Source organism: Strix aluco, chromosome 4 (genome assembly GCF_031877795.1).
Source record: "Strix aluco isolate bStrAlu1 chromosome 4, bStrAlu1.hap1, whole genome shotgun sequence".
NCBI lineage: Eukaryota > Metazoa > Chordata > Aves > Strigiformes > Strigidae > Strix > Strix aluco.
The window spans coordinates 68,313,786-68,339,540 of record NC_133934.1 but is presented as its reverse complement, the minus strand read 5'-3'; the positions used below and the strand labels follow the sequence as shown (position 1 = coordinate 68,339,540).

At 42.5% G+C, this 25,755-nt stretch overlaps 1 protein-coding gene across 3 annotated transcripts in view; it reads right to left on the bottom strand.

The window, feature by feature from the left end:
- UGT8 (UDP glycosyltransferase 8) overlaps positions 1–25,250 on the bottom strand; it is a 50,989-nt gene extending 25,739 nt beyond the window's left edge. The window contains exons 1-2 of one of the 3 annotated variants that reach the window (XM_074823550.1): positions 25,182–25,250; positions 3,764–4,587 (exon numbers count right to left, since the gene is read on the bottom strand). In XM_074823550.1, coding sequence (XP_074679651.1) covers positions 3,764–4,585 — 822 coding nt within the window. In that variant the 5' untranslated portion in view covers positions 4,586–4,587; positions 25,182–25,250. The other 2 variants (XM_074823549.1, XM_074823551.1) reach the window with 2 other exon arrangements.
- Between the last annotated feature and the right edge of the window lie 505 nt (positions 25,251–25,755).

Below are 25,755 nucleotides of genomic sequence, written 5' to 3'. Positions count from 1 at the left end.
AGGGATCAGAAGAGCACAGGAGGAAATGTGCCATCACCAGGCATTCTGGTCCCTGACATACTGCCTCTCTGTAAAGGGCAAGGCTAACCCTGCTCCGCCGAGGAGCAGGCTCCCAGGTGCCTGCACCGCGCCGTGCCGCAAGGCACCGCAGGGCGCCGGGCAGAGCGGTGACCTCCAAAGGACCCGCCGCTCTCCTCGCTGGCTCTTGGCTCCCGCCCCGCAGCTCGCCGACCGCTGCAACCGCGCCGAGGGACACTGCGCCAAGCGCAGAGCGACATCGGGACACCGCCTCAGAGGGAGAGCACAAAGGAGGACAGGAGCCTGGCGAAGGCTTCCCGAGGCATCCGGGCAGGCTGCAACCCGGAGAGCCGCATGCTACACACCGCAGCCGTAATTGCTATAGTGCTCAGCAGCAGCTAAAAACCATGCCCGGCTCGTGAGGGAACTGCATGATCGGGCACTGCTGGTTTCTGGCCCGTGCAGGCCAGTAAGAATACACCCCAGTGAGGCCAGTTCCCTTCACGGGTGACAAGGCGAGACGCAGGGCTAACATACGGTGCCTGCAGGGACTGCAGCCTGCCCCTACCTGAGCACCGTGCCAGCACGGCAGAAGCTCTGCTTATAGTCTCTGCGTGTGCCAGCAGATTGACTTTGGCTACATCTATCGTGGCCCCCGATCTCAGCACCACCCCCCCAATGTCACTTAAAGCCATCCAAAAGGCCAAATGCTGCTACAGGCACTTGTGCCTCCCTATCAGACACCAGCAAGCATTTGGTTCACAGGTGAAATAAATCTTCCAGCTTGACATCCTCAAAAATAAACCTGGTTTACCTGAACCAAAAACACTCTACAAAGGGAACTCACATGCAGTAAGTGAGGATGACTGGGGGATCTACAAAACCGTTCCACTGCCCTGAAGCAAAGTATTAATGTAGATAGGACAGGGACAGACCAAAGCAAGAGTCAGGTTTGTTTCTCATGTATGCACTGTTACACGACATGGATATTCAGCACCCTCCGATACATGCTACCTTTAAAGCTGTGTTTTTCTAACTTTTCTTTAAAAAAAGTTTAAGGAAAGCACAGGTGCAGACTCTGAGCAACCACAAAACAGCTACCACATCCCCTAGAATTAAACAGCCATCCCATAACAGTTTGAAAGGCCTTGACCTTTGTCTTCTCTTTGATTGTTTAATTATTACTCTGCCTTCTCTTTTTAAGATGTTACTTATTAGCAGAAAACTAGAGCTTTTCAGTTACGTGTAGGTATTCTGATTTGGTTAAAAAACCCTACTTTTTTCCTTTTTCACAAGCCCCCCCCGCCCCCCCCCCCCAATAACAACCTCTCTCTGCCAGCAAGGCAGTGGTGCCACTGCTGAGGTGCCTGGGTATTTCAGACTCGAAAAAAACAACACAGTTTTTTTTGCCTAATACTTCTCTACCAGAAGCGAACTAGGCTACTTATAAGCAGTTTTGGAGAATGTTAAGAGACCTGAATGACTTATAATAGTAGCTTAAATTTGCCTGCTAAAGCTGTTATCTCCAGCCACATGCCCTCTCTACTGATGATCATCTCTGGGCAAGACACCACTTTCTTTTATGAGATGGCTCCTGAAGCATCATGATTTCCAGCACAGAAACATGAATGAGATCTGCTTCTGGCTTACATTAATGCACCAGGCTAAAAGCTGCATAAAATAAATTAGCAAAGGCTCCTGCTTTAGAGACGCAGCAACAGCTGAAAACAGTTGCAGCACTACCTACCCAATTTTAATCTGCCAGAATAAAGTGACAGTTATGGATTTTATATAACTGTTCAGTAAAAACAAACTGATTGCCCAATAATTTACCTACAATACATACCACAGTGGATTATGTGTAACAGTTTAGGCATGGACAAATTATATGATAAAAGATGAAAGCACTGACTTTGTGTCTCTCGCATTCAATCTTAGAACACTTAGAACATTGTAAGAATTAATTGCCTGATAAAACCGAAGTGAAGGTAAATAATGTCTCAGTTCACAAATAATTACAGGGGGGTTTCTTCCCCCCCACTGTAATAAGTATTTGCCAGCATGTATTCTACCTACAGGTCTATTTCAAGGTCACTGTCAATCTGGTTGTATTAAACATTTTACTTGCTGTTCCACCTTCTTGCACCATAAAATATTCTAACAGGTTAATGTCTGTTGTTCCAGGGTAAATTTAGAAAGTACATAGAAATATATTTTCAAAATACTCCAAATATATATAAATATATGCGTGTACAAATATGTATCGCTATGTCTCCTTACAGAACAAGAAAATACTGCTTTGGAAAATGAAAAGCTGAAACTCAATCCAGCCAGAAAGGTTTTCCTGGAGAGAACAGGGCTGAACTTTGTTTAGACAGCATGGGGCTACCTTTGGTCTGTTTTCTCAGGATATCTGTGCAGCCTGACACTTCCTAAACACACACAAACATATATACAGGAAGAACCAGTTAGAAGCAGCACTGTTAGAGTCATCTCTGATGACACCTTGGAGAACAGACAATAGTATATGTTGGGATATAACCACTGTTGTGTTCAGAGTGCCATGCAAGTGCCTGCTCTCATTCAACTCAAATGCATTTAAAGTTGAAGAGGGGAGGGAAAAAAAAAAAAGAATCGGCTCAGCACTCCACATCCTGCAGTCCAAATCAGAATTGTCTGATGGTTTCTGAGCTGGTGAAAGAAGGTACTGCTAAGTGAAGACAGTACCAACAGCACAAAGAATAAAAATAGCAAAACAAAAAAGCCCCAGCCTCCCAGGAACAGCTCTCAGGCTAGAACAGATGAGAAGTGGGCCTGGCAGTTTTCATGCAAAAAGTGAAGTCTGAACGAGGCGTTTTTAGAAGCAAGTTGTTGAGCACTGCAGGTCTACCTACCTATTTATCAACCAGCCAGAAGCAACCATTAATAATCACCTCCAATTTGAGATCTATTTGTTTATGTATACATAAATAGAAGTGTAAATGACAGGTTTTCCGTGAAATTTTGTTCTGCCCGTCACTCACCATTGTGTTGCTGAACAGAGGCATTCTTAGATATCAGGTATCAAAGATCACATGGTACACTGAAGTAATCAAACTTAATTATTAATCTCAGGAGTCAGGATTTCTGGAATCAGTCCAGTCACTATCACTATTGCAGTCTGAAGTTCAGTACCTTATGGCCAGTGAGTATACAGTAAAAATTTATATCCGAGTACAGTGGTGCTGCCATTTAAGTCAACTCACATCATCTCCATTTTTTAGCCTATACAGAGTTTCTTCATGCTTATATACACCTAGTTTTAAAGACATTTTTACCTATCAAATCAAGTGAAGAAAACTCTCCATACAAACATTAATACCATGAAATTATAGTATAACCTATCAGCAGGCTTCTCTAAGCATAAGCAGTATTCACCCGCTCTGCCTTCTTCCCATTTTAACCCACAATTGGTTAGAAGCTACAGATGTAACTTCCAAGATAGCATGCACTGTTTTTTCCTCTACTGTACCATTAAGCACCTTACTCAAAGCAAAATACTTCCTGAGATCACAAAAGACTCATCAAAATGAGTCTGTGTCTGATAGTTTCCCTCACCACCACCCCAAGGCTACTTCCAGTGACTTCACCAAGCAACAACAAATCTGCTAGATCCCATTTGAAATGCACTGCTTGAAAACTGCCACTCATCACATGAGGTCAACCAGATACCACAGAAATTACGGTAAAGCTCAGCAAACCTTACTTCTGGCAGAGGGCTGGCTGGTTTGGTTAGGATTCCTCCCACATAAACAACATTGGGTAGCGTAGGTCTTGGAAACTCCAGTGCTACATCAGTACAAAGCATCCACAGGCTGGATCCATGAACCAAGTCATACATGGACCGTTCTGGCAGAACCTTGTGTTTCTGCATTATCCTTTCATATTTTGGCAGAACCAAAAAACTGACTCCAAATCTTGAAATAAGATAAACAACAGTATTTTTAATCCTCTCAAATAGGTTCATGTGATCTGTGAGTAGCGAGTTAAATTCTGGAACATATGACAGGGGAGCTGGAGCACCCACTTCTGCTGGATACCATAGGCCAGTGGAAAAGACGGCATATTTAACCCCTAAAAGATGAGCTATAACAAATCCACACATCTCATTGGGATCTACCAGGAGCAGGTCAAATTTTTCCTGTTTCAGGGCATGCATGAGGTTCCGGTTGCCAACGATCATGTCGCAGTTCTTGGAATAGTGGTCCAGGATATCAAACAGTTCGAGGGCTGTCAGTCTCCCCGAGAAGATACTCCTCATCTTGGACTGGAGAAAATCATCCGAGGTGCTGCTGTTAAAGATCCCTGGGTAGCGCTGAAGTCTATAGTGATTAGATGGAGGAATCTCTCTGCCCTCAGAGAGGAGAAACACTGTCTGGTGACCTTGGTCATGCAAGGCTGAGGCCAGAGTCTTGAAAATATAAAGATGGCTTTCAAACATAATTGGCGGCACAACAACGATTTTGGCAGCCCTTGCTATCCCAACAGCACTCCACAGGAGAATGAAAGCTGGAGTGTACGGCTTCATAGCTGAAATGAGAAATAAAAGCATTACATCAACAGAAAACAGGTTTGTATGCTACCTGGGAATTTAAAAAAAAAGTTATTATGTGGCTGTGCCATGAAAGCTGATCACATCTCCCTATTTCGAAGACATCTTTGCAGTGGTCATGGGGAACAAGAGAGGCACTCTGCTTCAGAGTGCATTTGGAAGTGCTCAGCTTTCAGTGAGATCCATCTTTTCCCCTCCCCTCCCTTTCCATCTGGCATTAAGAGTAGAAAAGAGACTTCTTCCAACACAGGTGCTGATACAGCACCTGCATTAAATGGCAGGAAAACCAACTGAGACAATGAGCTTGGTACCCTCCATGGAGATACTGCATGCACCACTTCCAATTTATGCAGCTGTAAGATCTTGAAGTCAGCTCTGAAAGCTAGATCCTGCTACATTTGGGATTATATTTAAAAGTACAACTGCGTTACTGTCATTGCACTACATTAAATGAATAAGAAAGGTGCTAAATTCAAAGACCCAAAGGCTAAATTCCTGTATTTTTTCACACGAGACCCAAAGGATGTACTGGTGATTTTCAGTGCATAGGCTATAAGATGACTCTTTTATAAATAAAATTCAGTCTTGCCCCCTCAGCTGGAACTTCCAATATGTCCATTTTAATTTAGTAGTTTGAGAACAGCGCACTTCACACTACTGTTAACACAGTTATGAGCATTTCTCCTGCTAGGTCTTGTCTGATAGTTACCCACAGCTTTCAAGCTGTCCTCCTTTGAGTTGCAACCCTCTATTCTGATTTAAGGATAATATTTTCTGCTGTTTTGTTTTCATATAAGCCAGTGGGAATAGAGAAGATAAAGATTTTTTTTTTCTCCTGAAAGGACAGGAAAATTCAGGCAACATTTTTCTTTAGTATCAACACTATCAAACACTTGGGGATGGAAAGTCAAAATCTGGCAGGAAGATGCTACCATCAAATACGAACCAACTTAACTACTTCGAGCCTTCAAAAATTACTTTGTGTATGAGAACAAATGAAATAATAGGAGTTAGCACTACATACATTAATATCGCAACTTCCACTGAAGCACTTTTAGAAGTACTTGATTCTGAACCTACTTAAATCTGCACTTGAGCACACACTCAAGCATGAAGTCTAACCTATGCTGAAAACCCCACTGCCATCCTAAACACACACAGCTCCTGACAGTAGCGGGCTGCTGGGGAAAGAAAGGGAAAAATACTTCTCCCCTCCCCATTTTTTGGTGAGTAAAGCCTATAAAATGCACCAGATGAAAGCAAAGTGCATTAGAAGCACAAGAGGGCATGTCAGAAAGCTCCTCAGTCACTTTAACCCTCCTAGGGCAGAGGAACAAGCGCAAGCCAAACCAAACAATCTGCTCTTCTCTCGTGCCAAACTAACCCACATGGAAATGTGAGTCTGTTGCAGCATCCTTTATAAATAAGCACAACAGAAACAAATAACACTGCTACTCAGTCCTTGTTATCTCCTTACAGTGTAGACTTATAACCCTCCCACAACAGATTGCTCGGGACATTTTTTAAGTTTCTCTTTTTTTTTTTTTTTTTTTAATGTCATGCAGGTTACCAGCTCACCAACAGAACATCTCATATTCGTATTGCTACTGTATAATATTGAGCTTTCTGAAAGATGCCCCAATTTTCTCCTCCTCCAGCTTTGGCAAGTGGCTTGAGTTTGAAACATCTATAAGCATGCACCAAACCCAAGTAAAGTCAGAAAATCACCACCAGGTACACTGACTATTTAAATCAAGTTTCTCATGTGAGAAGTTTTCTTAATGGATTTGAAGTCTCCTCCACACTTGTCTTCAGAAGGGGTTAGCCACTGCCTAGGAGATTACTGACCATCACTTAGAGAACTCTACCAATTTTAAATTAATTATCACCCACAGTAGTGTGATACATACATAAACACATATGTATGCACAAAAAAGTTCATTCAGGCAGATGTGAATTTTTTTGGTGGGTTTTGTTTTGTTCTTTCTGAAGACAAAGCCCACAGTATGAAGACGCACAGCAAAACCTTTTGGTACGCATGGGCAAGTAGTGAGGAACTGAAACACAGAGAATTTATTGAGATCTCCACACCACTACCACATTCACAGGCTGACACAGAGTTCTGGGAAGTACTCGGAGCCTTCACTGTCTCTAGGCACAAAGCTCGATTTTATAGAAAACACTTCAGGGGAAGAGGGAGGAAATTACTTGCTGCAAATATTACCAGTAGCATATGAGAGCTTCACTATACTGCACCATTGTCCTTGGCATCAGGAGAGATCAATTTGTTTTTTAACCTGCTTCAATTAGGGTGTTGGAGATTATCCTAAAACATCTCCTTGGCAAATAGCAGTAGTTAAATTGAACTAAACAGTAATCCTATTCACTCTCCAATAAAGCTGGAAAAAGCATTCTCACTACATGAGAAACAGCTTACCTCCCAGCATGAAGACCTGACCTGCTGGAGAGTTTAAGGTATTAAATTGCTTTTTTAGTTTAGGCTTTTGCTTTCACTGAAGGCTTTCTAGAAAACCACAGCACCCCACAGAGCTCAGCTGCCCTACCAGGCACTCCCGTTCGAAGGACATGCCAGCACCGAGCCCCGCTCACCATCCTGCTTTGCTCTTATCCATAAAACTCGCAGGTTTCAATCCGCAGCAGAGGGTTGCACAAGTGCAGAAGTACACAGGCTTGGCGTGGAGTTTAATATTGGTACCAACCAGCTGTGTTCCGCTATCTTCAACAGGGCCCCACTGGAGGATAATACTCATTAGGTAAATGTGTTTTTTAAAAAAATAAGTAAATAATGGTTCGTCAATGAAATATCCAAGAAAAATGATTAATCAAACTTGGAAAAAAACATTATTGATTACACCTCCCCATGCTATAAGCATTCCCACGGTATTACATTACTGCTCCTGTCAACAACAGCAGTATTACAAAGGCATGAATGGAGGTGTAGGATTGGGAAACTCAGAAACAGTTAACATTTCCATCAGCGGTATAAATCAAAGGTACCAGGAGCCTAAGGGCTAGTCACAGTCCAACAAGTTGCCAGATGCAGGCATGCTGGCTGTACTTTGATCTCCTGACCCAATACAGGCTCGAGGCACAGTGCAGAAGGTACAATCCTTAGCCCTAAGGTATATTTTCCACAGCCGGGGTTACGCACATGCCACCAAAAGCCATGGGAACTACAGCTATACTTCCCTGGGATGATGAGAGTACTGCCCCACCACTTCCTATCCCCACCCACACTGAGCAGCAACATTTTAAACTGGAATCACATTGGATATTTTACTATTTATGAAGGTACTATAAAGCACTACCTACTTAACATGAAAATCTGTCAATATAACTACAAGTAATTTGCCAAACATTAATTTTTCTCCTCTTGAAGTGTCATCAAGAGATGACACAACACACTTCCTCAGGAGTCTGTAGCTTGCGGAATCTTCAGAACTGGTAAAAAAATAATCACTTCTCAAAAACATATTATGCAACTCCCCTTTTCAATGCAAGCTTCTTCCACAGGGAAGGAAAATATATGTACAGGACCTGCCAAGCCACATGGATATTAAAACACATGATGCTATTAGAGAACTGTCAGGAAAAATGGCGTTGACCTTATATTGAACTTTTGGCGGGAATGAAGCATCATCATTTCATCCCCTGGCCAGACAGGGAAGCTTGGCAGGTTTGTATTTAGCAGGAACAGAAGCAGTATGTAACAGCACTCAGTAAGCCAATTAATCATGAGCATAATTCCCATTTGACAGACTGGGAGGCAGGAAGAGGTAGGTGCTTGGTGCCATCAGCACACGACTACGCAAGCTCAGCTCCAGACTCAGTCCCAGGTGCCCCTTCACTCTGACTGTCCTCAGCAATGAACTCTTCCAGCACATCAGGTATTTCCACCAAGACAGGGATTGCTACAGAGGCTTACCAATTTCAACAGGAATTTCTGATTCGGCTCATCTCCAAAAGCAATGAGCAGTGCCCAGGCAGAGGGGGCTTTACAGGGGTCAGAAAAATTATGAGGTGGTGCTCACCTGGAAGCCAGCTAATCAAAACCAGAGCACAGGGACTCTTCCCACTAACTTCCAGTCATACTCCAGCAGTGAACTCCCAGAAAAAAAATCACTTGGCACAATAAATAAAAAAGGATCAACATCCAACGCAACTGCTTTCTGTTCTGAATACCAGGAGCATGAAAAAGAATTGCCAAGTGTCCCGACAGAAAAGAGGAAAGAAAACCCAAAGCCAGAGGATGACGCAATTCTCCAAGACAGTTAACAATATAAAACCATTTTCTATCTTATCTTTCTATCTTAAGTCCTTCTGCTTAGATTTGACTCCGTTAAGATGCTTTTAGTGTCTGAGCTAGTATTATAACATCCTTTTATAATAGAGGGTGAAGAGAAAAATCCAAATGCTCTAAAATTTAGAAAAAACCAAAACCCACACCACCCCACAAAATTATCACCAAATTGAACCCATTACTACTTTCAGCCAAAAAGCAATAGTATGGAGCAAAAAGAGATGCAGAGTGGCTTTATACAAGTGAAATCAACTGCCTACTGTAAAGAGTTCACCTATTGGAGTGTAGCAAGAAAAAGTTAAAGATTAAAGAAATACCAAGAGGTTAAACATTAAACCTATGTCAATGGCTTCTTGTAAAGTTAATGACCTACATGTGGGTTTTTTTCAAATGAAAGAGAAACTATAAGTTTTAAACTGTTACTGAAAACCAAGCACCTTCACAACAGACTGCTGGAGGGATGTTTTCAGCTGACCAAAACAGTTCTAAATCCTGATTTTTTTTTTTTTTTTTAAAGAAGTAATTTTCCATTCACCCAGAAAGACCTAGCAGAATCTAGAACAAGAAGTGTGACTATACAGAAATTGGTGACTTTCAGAGGAAAAAATAAGGGGGAGGATCCTTCTCCCCCATTGTTCACAAAGACATGGTACTTGAATATTGGACAATGGGGAAAGAAACTGAATGACATTTTTGTTTTAAATAAATTATAAAAAAAGTCTTAATGTTTAAATTAATATTATAAAACTGAACTCTAGATATACAGTTTGTTTCGGGAAATAACAAAACAGATCTCACAAAAAAAAAATGTGCATCTGCCCAAATGAACTTTTTTGTGCATACATATGTATGTACCTATCGCACTACTGCTGATGATAATTTAAAATTGGTAGAGTTCTCTAAATGATGGTTGGTAATCTCCTAGTCAGTGGCTAACACTTTCTGAAGGCAAGTGCGGAGGAGGCTTCAATTAGTTTAAATTAATATTATAAAACTGAACTGAACTCTATATATATTGAAATACACAGTTATATTTCAATCTTAAAAATAGTTTTGAAATAATTCCAACTAATAATTTATGTAACAGTCAATTACAGTACTAGAATACATACCAAAGATTAGATTTATTGCCAATCCTTAGTAATCTGCTAATCACTCTGTAATTAAAAGTTACAGGCATGTTTGGGTTTTTTTCCTGCTTTATACCACTGGCTGGCTGCCTACTATTTCTGAATCTCACAGAAATAACCATTTTCAATCCAGCAACACCATCGCCAGTGTTTTCCTTCACTGTAGTGAGATCTAGAAGCAAAAGAGGCTCTCAAGGACCTCCGTATGCAGCACAGCTTGAATTCAAACTGCACGAATATTTACTACTCAAAAAAGTAAACAGTTCTTATGCACTTACATGTACCATAATGATATAGAGTCCTTTTTATTCACTAGTAACACATAATGCTCCTGACTGCCAAAGCAGCAAATTAAGTTTTACAGAGATCAAGTTCAGTGGCACTATTAGCTTTTTCAAGTTCTTCCTTTCAGCCTTTCTTTAGATTTGCTTAGGTTTGTTGAGTTTACCTGGGCAGTTTAGTCAGAAGACAGGGACCTCTGCCTAGAAAGGTGCCCTTCATACTGAAGAGCAGTGCTGCACTGACACCAAAGGAGCAATCTTTCTAACGGCTGATCACTCTCACCTTACTCAAAGAGCTCAAATTACTCATTACAATTTAACAGATGCCAGTAGACATTAAAAGGATCAGGCTTACCAAGCAGACTTCCAACTCTGCAAACCCAAGTGTGGATGCTAATTAGGACTGAAATGACTACGGCCAAACGGAAAGCTGATGATGTGCATCACAGGAGTTTAATTATCAAAAAGGGGGGAAATTTGAGGTTTGTATGCATTTCAGCAAACTGTGCGTACTGCAACTGCCAGAGTTCTGATAATGTGCAGATTTATTAGTCTTGCTCACAGTATTTTCCCCTCTCTTTATTATCAGTTCATTACACAGAACTCAGCAATTCTGAAGAGAGAACACCAACCCTGCTTTTAGATCTGTAAACTCGCCAAAACTTCACATTAGTGATTTGCACCAATTGGAACAAAAGGCAGAAAACCAGAAAACACTTTTGGACAAAAAAAAAAAAAAAAAGTGTATTTTATCAGCAACTGAACTTTTATTAAAAGTTGAAAATTTGATGCAGTTTCCACAAAGGGAGAGCGGATCTTGACCAGTTATCAGTTACATACCGCAACTGCCCACGGCTGGCTCCAAGATGGGCTGCTGCAGAGCCGGTTGCTTTTCGTTCACCAAGTCAAACTCAACATCAGATATCCCACCCGCTCATATCTCCATTTGAGGTCAAAACCCAGGACTGTAAGCAGTGCAGTGTCACCTCAGCAGCCAATCTCACCTTACCATGCCCAACAGCAGCATTTACCACAGGTAAACATATATAGTGCATGTGTTTCTTTTAAGATAGTATGTACTGTAGCTGTAAGAAAAGACATGTGGTCAAAATTATGGTAAGAAAAAATATCATATAAGCTAGATTGTGACTGAAAGACAACTGGTTACTAAGAGCACTAAAACTCCCTCTGAAAAGCACATAAGCAGCTAGTGGCTATGGTTTACTACCGCTCTTAATAAAAAGGAAGCATTAAAGAGGAGGAAGAAATGAGCACGATCTCAGATTATTACCTGCTGCATTACCTGTGTTACCTGATTTATTGAAGCTCCAGTTCTGCCCTGCCTACTCAAAATCCCATTGATGTTAACTTGTTTTACATGCAAATGTGTTTGCTTTAGCTGTTATTGAGCACAGTTCTACAGATAAAGCATGGTATCCAACCTTCATGGGCTTGTAAACATTTCAGTTAAACTAATACAGAACCAAGCCCTACAATGCTAGTTGCATGACCAAAGGCTCTGTAAGCAACGCATTTTATCAAGTCTGAAACAGGAAGGAATGACTAACAAAAAGCACTTACAGTTAAGTATAAAGCTGACAGAGGAAGAAAATATTCCAAGACAAATAAAAGGTTCTCTAACACTGGTTGCAGAACAATTCAGTGATAAAAATATATGTGCCCAAACCAAATCAGCCACATGCAAGCAGCTGATATTAAAGACAAAATTATCTACATACACACAAGCATGAATGCAGCACATTTGATTAAATACTGGGTAAGAGTAAACAGAGAAAAGAGGTCTTCCTTTCTATTTGTGACATCCTCCAAGACATCTCTTGCAACAATACAAATAGTTATTCAAGTCCCTCTCAAAACATTTTCTTCAATATTTAGTACCAGTCCACATCAGGTTTTTTTTTGCCAAGCACCAGAGTAAGGAAATGCTACCTATGTGAGGAAATACACTGACCAAATTATGTATAACAGCAAATCTCAGAAGATGATCAAATTATCACAGACACAGGAAGATTTTAATTAGCAGCAAACAGATGACAGTAAGACCGACCACGTTCTTCAAGCTAAAAGTAGAACTTGACTCCTAAACCCTTTAAGCTGGCAATTGTAAAATATGTTCTTAACCTATAATACTGCTTGCTGTACTGTACATATTCTGTAGGTAATAGGAAATACTATTCCATAATCCTTTAGGAGCATTAAAGTAAATCAGGCCCATAAGCTGACTTCAGGCAGCAAACTGCAGTTTAAGATTAGGAAGCAGTTGCTACTAAGCAACTCGTGCTGTAAAATAGATGAAAGCATCCGAAATGTGTGAATGCACAGAGCCTTGGAGCCACAGACCATTGTATTATCTAGGAAGAGACTGTGATAACACGTATTGCACAACCTCTGGATTTATATTCTTAAGTTTTTCCTATCACGCATCTTGTTACTAATTGCTGAGGTAGCGCATGCTATGGTTGTTATTTTGTGTTGCAATGTTTTAGATAAGTGGTAAGATTTGGCTTGTAACTACAGGTTCCTATTTGAACCAAATGAATAAATTAAGAACTTAGTGGAAATGATTAGTAAATCATGTGTGCATAAACAAGGGCAGGATTTTGCATTTACTTTGTATAGTTTCTTGAACTACATCCTTCTATCCAAGGACTGAAGCATTTCAATGAGTACAAGAGTGTCACACAGATAAAAGAGAGAGGAAGATTTACAGGCATTACGATGCCGCTGTAATCATCTGCCAGAGACTTAAGTGTGTCAGTTACGCAAACAGCAAAGGAGTTATTAAGAGGGAGTCAAAAGGATATGAAATTTATGAAACCCCTTTTAGTAACAACTACTTATTTGTGTAACAGGTTTTATCAAACACTGAAGGATTTTACCTAAGCTTTTGTACTCAAGAGTTGTGGAAAAATGATTTTAAAAATTCTCACTCAAAAGCTAGCAAGGTAGAACAGAAGAGGTACTTCTCTTTCAAAATACAGGTTTTACAGTTAGTACACAAAATATTTTCAATATACATGCTAGCAGACAGATTTTTAAGAAGTTACACAGGAATATAAGTCTTACGCAAGGCATAATGTCCTGATAAGATGAATTTATAGCAAGTGACCAAGGTATAACATTCTTGGTAGCACTCTGCCACTGGCGTTCTGAAAGAATAGCTTTAAATGAAACTTCATGGTTACAGAAAACAATCCTAAACTTCTGAAAACATGGATCATATCTGAAAAGATTAAAGATTTACAAATATTATCTTTATTATTCTATGAATAGATTCTAAACTTACACAAATTTCTGAAGTTATTAACAGTAATACATTTAACCTTTTAAAAAAAGTCACTTACAAACCATAGCAAGGCCTGCATACTTTGGGATTATAATACTGCAGTATTGACAGCATCAATCAAGAAGGGATTTACCTCGGAGTTCAGGATTAAAGTCCAATTAAATGTTTTCATGACATGAAGTATGTTACAACAGGGCAAAAGCACATTCCCCTTCACACAACTTACATTTCCTAACACTCTATGCACTAGAACTGAGCAAACAGTATTCTGTTAAAAATACATACTTTATTGAATGTCGCTACTGTACCAGTATCCATTTTCAAGATTCAGTCCAACTGACTGCAAAGTGAGTTTCATAAAGATTTTGCATCCTATGAAACACTAATGTTCGGAGACCTACCAGATAGGCTAGTTAAAACAATTCAAAATACCTCAAGAATATATTTTAATAACCAAAATAAAAGTAAAAAGAGCAAGAAGAGCAAGTTTTCTTTTGTCCTGCTGTGCACTAGGCAATTCAAACAAGGTATTTAAAATCCTTATAATCTATAGATCTTCCACTTTATGTAGTGGGGATTAGCATTTGCAAATACTAGTCTACCTGTCAATATTTTGTTAAAACTGAGCACTATTGCAAATTCTTCTGTAAGGCTTAGACGGGCCTAGAAGCACTGCATGAAGAAAAGCCCAATCCTTTCTGCTGCTGGCCTTGGTCCAAAGCAATATAGCAAGACCAGAAGAGGCTCCCGGCCCCAGCACCTCAGCAGCTGCACCGTGTCCCCAGATCGGCAAGCAGGGGGAAGATGGCACAGAGACACATCAGCAGGACAGCTCAGGTTGGGCTGTGCTTATTCCTTCAGGCCCTGATGCCAGAGCAAAGCTGACCACGTCCACATGTGGTGTTGCAATGGAGCTGAGGTGCCGTCCTGGGCCTCAGGACGGAAATGAAGCATGGTGCAGAAACCTGAGAAACAAAAAGCCTGCTCCAAAACCTATGCACCTTCAACCAAATGCAACCTGAGTCAGTGTACAAGCAACTCAGATTTCTCTGCATTGGCGCTCTCTATTATGCACCTTGGAAAGATAAACACTGACTACATATCGCAAAAAAGCCATCTATTTGAAAGTAATTCCTTGTGGAGACATTTGTCTAGCTCATCCAAAACGTGAGAATGTTTTCTGACAAATTATACATCTTCCTCACCGCCACTGGGAATATGCAGAAGATGCAGTGTTTTGGCATCAACATACTAGTCCCTTGACAGAGTCCCCTGAATTTCTGGAGACCTCTCCTCCAAGTACTGAGATCTGAAAGCCGTGTTTCTCAACCTGCCACAGCCATTTCACACCAGAAAGCACGCAACCAGAAATGTTGTGACATCGAGGGGTGGGGGTATTAGCAGAGAAGCTGACAGGTTACTACTCCACATATCCTAGAGACACCAGTGCTGTTTAAGATGTTATTTACTGACTCACAAAATGCTGGCCCTGCTCCTGCTGTGTGACACTGCACTGCCCAGAAAAGCCCAGTAACAGAATAATCTACTGCAACATGTTTCAAGCTGCACAGTCAAAAGCTACAGGAGTAAGTGCAGAAAGAAAAAAGAGAAAAAAAACTACCTGCAGAGAGCCGGGGGCATGAGTGCCACAGCAGCTGATGGAGACAAAGCTGCCTCCACTGAGGGGTCGAAGCTGCCCAGGAAGCCTTCCCTTTCACATTGGCATCAAAAGACAGGTTGAAATACTGGCTGAATGAAGTATGAAAAAGGAAAAAAGAAGAAAATCTGACTCTGCCTAACACTTTCATCAGTGACAGATTCTCCTTTGATAAAATGACTCTCCAAAGGAGGAGCTGGTAGAAATTGCAGAGCACAACTTGGCAGTAAGCTTAATTTGTTGGTGCAACAAACGCAGCCTATCATTATATGCTACCATCACACAAGCATGAACTTTGCCTCATGAATGAGGCTCAGGATCTGAAAGAATTTTAAACTTAACACATACTTATTTTAACTTTAATAATTGTTTTGGGGGATGCTTCATTTTTCACTACAGCTAGCTTCAGCTTGGTACAAGCTCTCCCTGGTCACGCCATCACATGACACCTAGAAGCACTGAATGAATTTCTTTGTTCAGTTTCTGACTTCATCCTATAGCAAATAACTACATTTTAACAAGCCACACAAACAGAATCACAAGGGAAACTATAGCAGGTTTGTTTCTGCAATGGGAAATACAACTTTGAATAAAGTTAAAATACTTGATTTAATAATGTTTTGCTCTTATTCAGCTCAATTAAACTAACTGAATTGCTCAAGATTGTACACAGCAACAACACACACTCCAACAACATCCAGCTCATTCAGTCTGTTCATCATTAGGTTCTGTTTTGAAATTTACAGGTAGGTTTTCTTAAAGCAAATTGTCTTTTGCTTTCAGATTTGTGTTTTGAAGTGTCTGTTTTAAACTCCCTCCTAGTAGAATGCAGTTGTTAGAATAAGGATAAAAATACTGTATGTAACAGCTTTTCTCTCTACGTTGTTCAATCCTCAGACTCTGATTTTAAGAGCAAGACCATATCACTTAGGAGAGTAAGAGGGGACAGAAACCAACCCAGGAACCTTCTAAAAGGTACAGACTACACTCCAGTAAGGGGTAAGAAAAGACTCAGGGGTTTTTTGCAGTAGCTGTATAAAGATTTTTAAATACTTCCTGCCAATTTCTAGTATCAGTAGTGGACCAAGACTGGATTGTAACTTCAGAAAGGCAAGGGTCTAAATATAGGGTTTGTGGATTTTCAAAGACAATCTGAAACCTAAATACAATCTGTTAATTTACAAATATTAAGAAAATTAATTTTTAAGGGGAAAAAAAAAAAAAAGAGACAATGATCCAAAGGTTGCAGAGGGCCAAGATAAAGATGATTTACAACTCAGACTATTCAGAGGATGATCTGGGTGTAAAAGCAAAACAAATCATCCAGATGTACATCAAGTGCTTCTACATGTGCACTGTCTGTTCCTACCCACTAAAACAGCACTTTCTGGGAGATGAGAAGAATTTCCTCCACTTCTGGAAAGCAACTAAAACTTTCTGAATACTCTCACTTTATAGTAATATCTGATGGGGATTTATAACAAATGTGTTCTCTTAACTACAACCTTGCTATAGGCTATCAAGTTATTTCACTAGTAAATAGTCTAACACAAGATTGACTGTTTAACAAAGAGTGTAGTCTGAGATTAAATTAATTTCTTTGGAATACTCCAATCTTGAGTGTCCTTTCATGAAAACAAAGCTAATTGATATACAAGTAAAACAATTACCAAAGTATCACAAAGCAGAGTGAGTAAAGATTCATAACCATGAATTGTTACAGAAATATGGCAGCTTTAAGGTTGCACTCCTAAATTTGACACACTGAACTCCAGACACAGATCTGTTTTACAAGATTCTCAACTTTGAAAGAAAAATTTGGATAGTCATCAACTGTCCTTGGGCAAGTTTCCATACAAGTCCTCACAAGATTTACACCAACAGCTTACATTTACAGACTTTCAGGCCCCACAAGCAACGGATGCCCCAAACACTAGACTGGCCCATCTAGTCATGTTACTAAAAAACACCTGAAATTTTCCAATTCAGAGTGCCAGGAAGAAAAAAAAATGTGTGCAAACAAAACTTCCCACAAGTATTTTATGCTTGATTTCTTATGAGAGATTTCTGTGTCCCGGCATCAGACATCATACATATCACCACACACCTCTCAAAGTTCAGTTTCTTTGAACCCAGGGACAGGAAATAGCATTCTTTCGAGGACCAGCAGGGATTAATCAGGTGTCTAATTCTTCAACAAATCTTTCTTGGTATTTACAGTACACTGGTGTACAGTTTTATTTAGGCTACTGTGACAGTCTTCTCCAAGTTCACTCAGGTGTAAGAAGCTTAGTGAAAGAGATCCCTAGAAGAAAGTAGAAGAGCTTGAGATCTTTTTTGCCAGCAAGGTACAGAGCAGCAGCAAGATTCCCACAGCCTGTATCTCACTTCATGGAGTATCAGCACGACAGGCTTCCTGTAGGAAAAACTGACCCACCTCTTACACCACAAGAACAGTTGCAGCCAGTACTACCTATAGCCTACAAGGTAGAAATGCAATTTCAGCTGGTGCTGAGGACCATCAGGAACAGACACAAGCCTGACTTGGCGACCAGGCAGCAACCTGATAGAAACAACAGTTTTCAAAAAAATAAGAGCAATCAGATTATGAATTTGTTTCCAGTTTAGCCAATCCACCTTGTCAGATCTTCCCATTTAGCTTCATAGGCAAATTGCTTGGCTATCAGTTTGCCATTACTGGAGGGAACAGTAATTGCAGCTTAAAAAGTTCAGACTGGCACTAGAAAAAAGCTTTTCCTTTCGAAGACTGCTGTGGCACTGGAAAAGGTTACCAGCGAGGACAGGGAACCTCCATCCTTACAGGTATTCAGGACCTGGATGAAAAAGACCCATGGCTGGCCTGATCTTACGTTGCCAATAATGAGTGGAAATTCGTACAAGACCTTCCAGAGACCTTCTAGCCAACATTTCTGACCTACTGATTAAGTAGGCACCAGAGCTGATTAACCCTTTCATGCCCTCAAGGGTAATTCCTGCAGAGGAAGTGCTGAAGGCAGCACACACTCTATCCCGAGTACTGCCAAACCTCACCTGGCAAGCTCTTCACTGGCAGCCACGTTTTAGTCAAGAATGCTCTCGAGAAAGATACTGCTACCAAGGTCCAAGTTTAACATCTCAGCACACCCATGCTATTAAAAAACCCCCCACTTTTCAGCACCTGTTTGCATTATGATAAATTGGCAGAACCAGCTTCCCAAGTAAACTTACAAAATAAACATTTAACTACTTGCATACAGCATCTACGTTCTCTAACAATGATCCCGTTTAAAAAAGCACTAAATCTTAGTAATCTGAAACAGATACAACAAACTAGTACCACAGCTCAGTCACAGCTTTTAAAGCAAGAAGGGAGAAAGCAAATTCAGTGCTCACCTGAAAGAATATTTCATTATAGAATTTCCAGCAGTATGAAATGTTTATGTATTTGGCACAGTATCTCCTGTGTTTGCATTCTTATTCCTATGTCTATTTCCCATGTTTCAACTTAGACAAAAATATTTAATCAAGCTGTGGTGGGGGGAGGGAGAACCTTATTTTCCACAAACCAAGACAGATTCAAATTAATAATTAAATCTGCATTCTCAATCAGTTCAAGGACAGGTGTAGCCAAGAGGAGAGACACGCAGAAAGCACATCCAACTACATCACTGGGTCTGACAGCCACAGTGGGCTCCTCAGTCATGCTTCCCACTTAACCTCAGAAGCAAGCTGTGCATCTACCTGCCGTTTAAATTATCTAACATTTAAAGAAGTATTCTGGCTAAAATTCCTGTTCCTAACCCAGATTTCATTCAGAGAGATATGCTGCTTTGATCCATTCATAGCGTAAGCTAGGAAATACCTGTCTTCTCTCTGAATTTAAGAATTTCTCACTTTAAACATTAACTTGGAAGAACAATGCTGTCCTAAAAAGAAAGGGCAAGTAAGTAAAAACATGAGTACTGGCCATGGGTCTTTTTAACACTAGTATTTTACTGTTGTGGAAAGTTTTTACTGTTTTCTTAAATACCTTCATTTTATGAATTAGTGTTCTTGGCATTAAGTTACAAAGCCTTATTTAAGCCAAATAACTTCCAACTTTCAAGTGGTGGGGGGAACGATCAAATTCAGCTTATGTAGCTGCATTTTAATCAAAATCTTCACAACTGAGGCCTTGATTTTCATAATTTAATGCTTGAAGCTTGTGCTACAGCTATGCACTCAATCTTCATGTAACAAATGTATGAAATAACTTTAAGACTGGTATTGATGTATGGGTGAAAACAATTCTTCTAATGGAATACAGTGTCTTAATTTAAGGAACTCCAAAGGTCCTCCCCACATTTTATGTTCATGCTGCTACCGCCCCTTAAAATGCAGAGACAACCCTCATAACTTTTTGATTTGATTTTTAAAAAGCACAATGTTTCACCAGACATCAAGGCTTATTTCCAACTCAGTTCAGAATATGAAGCTGAGCCAGGATTTCCCATTAACTCTCCCTTCAGTTATGGATTAGGAAGGGAAAATAGTCTTAAGTCACTTGTTTCTCATGAAGCTGAACCATCCATTCATAGGAGCAAAGAACAGCATAGAGAGAAGAAATCTATACTTGTTCCTCTATACAAATAAAATTATGTGCACGATAACTGTGCTACTTAAGAGAAATTGTCATACCAAATCAGGTTATAACTACTTTTTGCAACTCTGCACTGTTTAATTTAGAAACCAGTTATCAACACTGCCTTTCAAACCCCTTAAGTCATAACTGTTACATTTACAGTTTGCAAAAATACAAAGTTCTATGGTATTTTTTCCATTTACCATCACTTCTTCCCATATAAAAACACCTTTTTGAACAGGGCTAGTAGCTATTTTCTAAAAAACAATCCACTGATCAACAAATTCAAGAGCTAACAAGGATATAGTTAAGTGTCTCAGTCCCAGGTATAGTCGATTAGGTGTACTGTTTCTAATAACTAAGCAATTAAGTTATTCCATAAAACCACAGGCAGTGTTGTCAACTCTTCCCATATTTAGGAATTAAGAACACACACAAAATTCTATGTTAAAAACTAAAAAATTCAAAAGCGTCCAAAAGAAAGGACTCACTACTACTACAACACACAGGCTCCAAGTCAAGAGCACTAAATCTTCCATGTAATTAACAAAATAAAGAAATAATTCAAAAATAACATGGTGTGATTAAGTAACAGCAAAAAGAAGAGCTGGAAGTTCTTCTCCTACTAGATGATAAAATATTATGAACAAAAATATTTAATGGGCTTGCAATGAAAAATAGTGATCAACTCCTAAAAGGTTTTCTTTACAAAGCTACAGACAATATAAAGACTTCTTCCCTACAATGAGTATTAACAGGACCTCAGACACTGAGAATTTAAGGTACATACATCCTAAGTGTCATAAAACACTGGAAATATTTTATCAAAGGGTTCAAGAAACCTTATGTCACAAGCTTTGGAAATTTACTCCAAGCATAGTTGTCCCGAGGGAAAAAATGGAAAAACCACCACGCATTTCAGAACAGAGAATTATATTAAATGCTTCTAGTGTATTTTACTTCCTGGAAAACATGGAGAAGAGCTGTCTACAATGCCTATTCATAAACACTTCGAGCTGTATCAGAATGTCAGTTTTCAGCCCAAAGATACTTTCTAAAACAACAACAAAAAAATAAAGAGCTAAATCCACGCTGAAAATTTTTTGAATAAAAATCCCAGCCAAAGAAAGTGAATTATTTCAGATGCTTCTAATGTATCAGCATTTCTCAAACACAATCCTCTCCTCTTTTTAAATATAACTCCATAATACTGAAACAGAAATAAAAGCATTTCTGTCAGAAGTTAGAATCTGGAGAGAAAAGGTATTTAATTTAGTTAGCATCTCTCGAATACTCTTGAATATGATCTTACAACAACTGTCTCAATAGCTTTTAATCCTGTAGTGTGATTTTTCCAGTAGGTAACTGTAGTGTGATTTTTCCAGTAGGTAACTGACAAGGGACTCCACCAAGATGAAGTAAACAAAGATGAATTCTTGGTACTATTCTAAAGGAAGCAATCTGACTAAAACAGTGATGTGAAAAGAAGCACTTTAAAGAGTCCAAAGTGGAAAACACACAGGAAAGCAGGCATGGGCAATAAAATACTCAACAGTTAGAAGTCAGAAATAATGTAGTTCATGCTCTGGAAGGTCCATCAGAAAATAAGTCAGGATAGGCATTGTTGTTATAGTTATTAGTACAATTAATCGCAGAACATTTCCGAAGTGGTAGGAGGCGTGTTCCAGCAAAACACATCCTCTGTACAAGTCTCAACAGGCACAGGAAAGGCCACACACAAAGCTATGCTCAGTGGCATTGCTTTACAGATGATGAGGCTTCCCACAGTACCACCTTCTCACTGACGGTCTGCACACGTAATAACACACCTGCCACACCACAAAAGCTGTGATAAATTTGATTTTTTCCCCCCATTCCTGGAAATAATAAAAAAAATATTGCTAGAAATCAACCATCTCAATCTGTAGCAAATTATATACAGCAGAGAATTATGACAGGTTCTCTTAATTTTTCTTTACAAACTAATTAGACTATATTGTCATGATCCATAACACTCTGGCATTCATTTACTAACCCAATACAGTTCCTCCAACTGAACTAACACAGTTATTCTGAAGGGTTGATTTGGATAACAATCTCTAGTGTTTTCAGCATGATAAATATGGCATTAAAATTTCATGAACATGGTAGTTCTGACTACCTTCAATTTCTCTAAACAACTGAAATAGCTAAGTTTATCACCAGGTACCAATCTGGAGTTATGACAAGAGTCCTGCCTTGGTCACAGGCCAAGCCCGAACTGTAGTTCCAATGACTGCCAGTGAACTACAACAGCAATTAGCCATTCACTCAGTTGAAGTTGCATCAGTGTATACAACCAATCCGCTGCTTCATTACCACTCCCTCAGGGAGTCAGCTGCCCACCATTCCACTCACAGGCAAGCTGAGGACCCTTAGGGAGCTCAGGTGGCACCACCCTGCACAGAAAGAGAATGTGGGGATTGTCTCAGATGCCCTCTCCTCAAGTCCTTGTTAGTCCTGTAGGTCTCTCCACCCAAATCCTGCTTCAGAACAACCCAACTGCTTAGAGCAGTTTAAGAATATAAAATATAAGCGGTGTTTACAGAGTACGCTAACGTGACTCTCACCTTACAGTCTATATACTTAAGAGACACATAGGACAAAAAGTAAATCATTTTCTTTTCTTGCTTCCTGCAAAGAGCCTCTATTGATGGCAAATGTGCAAAAGTCAAAAACAAAATGGAAGCATTTCAGGCCAGTACTCATTTCCTTGTATTTCAAAAAATATATTTTCACAATAGCACGGAAGCCATCTGAAAGAGTGTAAGACCCTAGCACGCACTGGTTAGTAGATTTGAAAAAACAGCCACTGCAGCATCCAGTGTTCAGCCTGGATCAATGACCAAAACAAAAGAACAAAAACAAGGAAATGTGAAGTAAAGGTTAATTGCATACTATGTTGTGTTGGTGCTATAAAACTAGCTCAGCTAAAATATGTAAGTGACCTTGTGTGATAATTGCTTGGAGAAGCAGGCAGGCAGCTTGAGATAGGAATTGTAACCAAGACAATTTTTGGAATAAATGTTTATAAACAAATGGTATTATGTGAATTATTCCCCAAACTAAGTCACCTAGTCATAACATGAAAACCAAAAATACTACTTTCAAAGTGTTTGCTTGGGGATAGTGGGCAGAGGGGGGACACCTTTAAGGATCTCTACTGTTAAAAGTTACCCACTGCTGTTCATCCCCAGGCAACCCTGATGAGCATGCAAAAGGGGCTGCTGCGTATTTTTTAATGATTTCCTATTGTTCCATAGTCACTACAAAAACGAGTACATAAACAAGTCATAAAAGACAAGATACCATTTAATATCTGTTTAAATACCGCAACTTTATTGGCATATTCCCTTAAAACTTTATGCTTAACCGTTTTCCTTCTTTTCAAACCCACAGGGGAGGCACAGCAGCAATTATGCAATGTTCTTCCTTCAAAGGCAAGGCAGTTTTGACCGAAACTCAGTGAACATCCACGGAGAGCCCAGCACGTCCCAGTCCAAACACTCACACTGAGGTCCATCACATTACGTCCTCAAGTTCGCAGCCGGGACATAAGATTCTTCCTAAGCCCCCCCCCCCCCCCCCAGCAGATGTGCCGCCCGACTTGCGCGACTTGTGGGCGGTTGTGGGAGACAGCCCCTCATGACGGTACCGAGGGCCGAGTAACCGCTCCAATTAGTTAATGTAGAAGGGGCAAAGCGAAATACAAGGCTGAACAATGCCAAAGTCGGTGTCCGAAACACAGCGGACACCCCCCCACCCCACTCACCCCCCGGGCCGGGGCCTGCGGCAGCGCCCGCCCGAGCCCCCCTCGGCTGCCGATCTCCAGGTAACGCAGCAGGCACGTACTGTCACCGCTCGCTTCTTCCCCCCAACTTCTCCCCAGCGCCTGCCCGCCGCGGAGGCACAGCCCGCGGCACTCTTCGCCTCAGCAGCGCTGCTCTTCCCCCCCCCCCCCGTCCTCCTCCTCCTGCGCTCAACTTCCTCAAGGCGCAGCGCGGGCACCTGCCGGGCGCGGCCGGGCCTCCCGCGCGGGCGTGAGGGGGCACCCGGCGCCCTGAGGGAGGGCGGCCGGCCGGGCAGCGCGCCCGCCCCACACCGGTGCCGTGCCCTGCGCGCAGAAACCCCCTCCCAGGGACGGCCGGGCTCCCTGCCGCCCCCAGCCCCTCCTCTCCCCACAGCAGCGGCCCCAGCTCACCTCAGGGTAAGGACGTGTCCTTTTTTTCCGCCCAGAAAAGACGCCCCTCAGCACCCTGCAAGGACACGGCGCCACCCCCCCCCACTCTCCCAGGTCACCCCGTCCCCTCCGCGCCGCTCCCCTTGCTCAGGGACACCGCATCGCCACGGTCCCCTGTTCCCCTGCGGCTTCTTTCTAGTCAGTCCACGGCTCCCCCACACCCCACCCGCCATCGCTCTCCCTCCTCCCGCCCCACCACCCCCTCTCCTCCAGACCCCCCGCTGCAGGGTGATGCAAGGTGCCCAGGGTTTCCTCTTGCGTTACGGGAAGGAGGGAAGGAGGAAGGAAAGCGAGCAAGAGGAGAGAGGGGAAACTGAAAAAAAAAAAAAAAAAAAAAAAGCAGCAGCTAGGTGAAACGAGAACCTCCCTCCTCCTCGCCCACCTCCCCGTCGGCAGCGCCCGGGCAGGGACCCTCCACCCCCTTAGCGCGGGGCGCCGGAGCCGGGACCGCCTCGCCCTCCTCCCCGACCCCCCGCCCGCGGGGTTCTTCCCCAGCTCCCTCACCGCTCTCCCTTCAGGGCCGTTTCTCCGCGTCGCTGCCTCTGGTGTAACGAGCCGAAGACCGGAGCGAGCCGCTGCTCGAGGCTCCGCTCACCGCTCTTTTCCTTCAGCGGAGCGGGCGCGGGGGCTGCGCGGCTCCGTCCGGCCCGGCCTGAGGCCCTGCTCCCGCCGGAGCCCCTCCGCTGCGGCGCCGGGAGCGCCGGGGCCGCCTGTCCCCTCCGCCCGGGCTCTGCTGCACCTGCTGCGGGGCTGGGCTGCCCCTGCGGCGCGGGCCGAGGAGAGGAGAGGGCACCCTCGCTCCGTCCTCCCTCAACTTCTCATCACTTTCCTCTGCCCCCGCTCCGCTCCGCCGCGCTGCCGCCCCGGCACCCCACCGCCCGCCGGAGGCATACACCGGCGCTGCCGTCCACCCCCACGCCCCCGCGGAGATGCTGGCACCGGGTCCCTCGGCTAGACGAGGAAAGGCTCCCCTCACCCCTTCCCCCTCGCCGGCGCGGAGAGCTGCCGTCCGGGTCCCCGGGCGCCCTCCCGCCCCATGCACTGCCCCAGCTCCCAGGACAGCGGGCAGCTCCCGGCGGGGCAGGTCCCCTGGGCCCGCCTCTGGCGGGTGGAACCGGGGCCGCCCTCCGCCAATCAGTCCGGGCGAGGCCGCGGGAGGCACCGCCGGGCCCTGCGGCGACGGGGCGGGGGACAGGCCCTGCCTCGGCGGGGCGGCCGAGGGGCTGCCCGCCACCGCCCTCTTCCCGCGGAGCGCGGCGGGCCCCTCCTGCTCGTCGGCAGCCGAGCACGCTGCCCTCGAGGCGGTGGAGTGCGAAGCGGGGGAGGATTTAGGTGGGATTCTCCATCTGCACTTGTCGTAGCCCTACGACAGGGCCGTGTCCTACCATTCTTCGTTGCCAGCTGGCTTTGATTAAAAAAAACCCCAAAACCCAGGTCTCAGAAACTGAGTCTTTCAACCCCACCCCACCCCCTTTCATGAGCGCTAAGTGCAGTTACCTAATTGACCCTACCTACTACAGTGATAGACAGTCCCTTATTTCCTCTTTCTG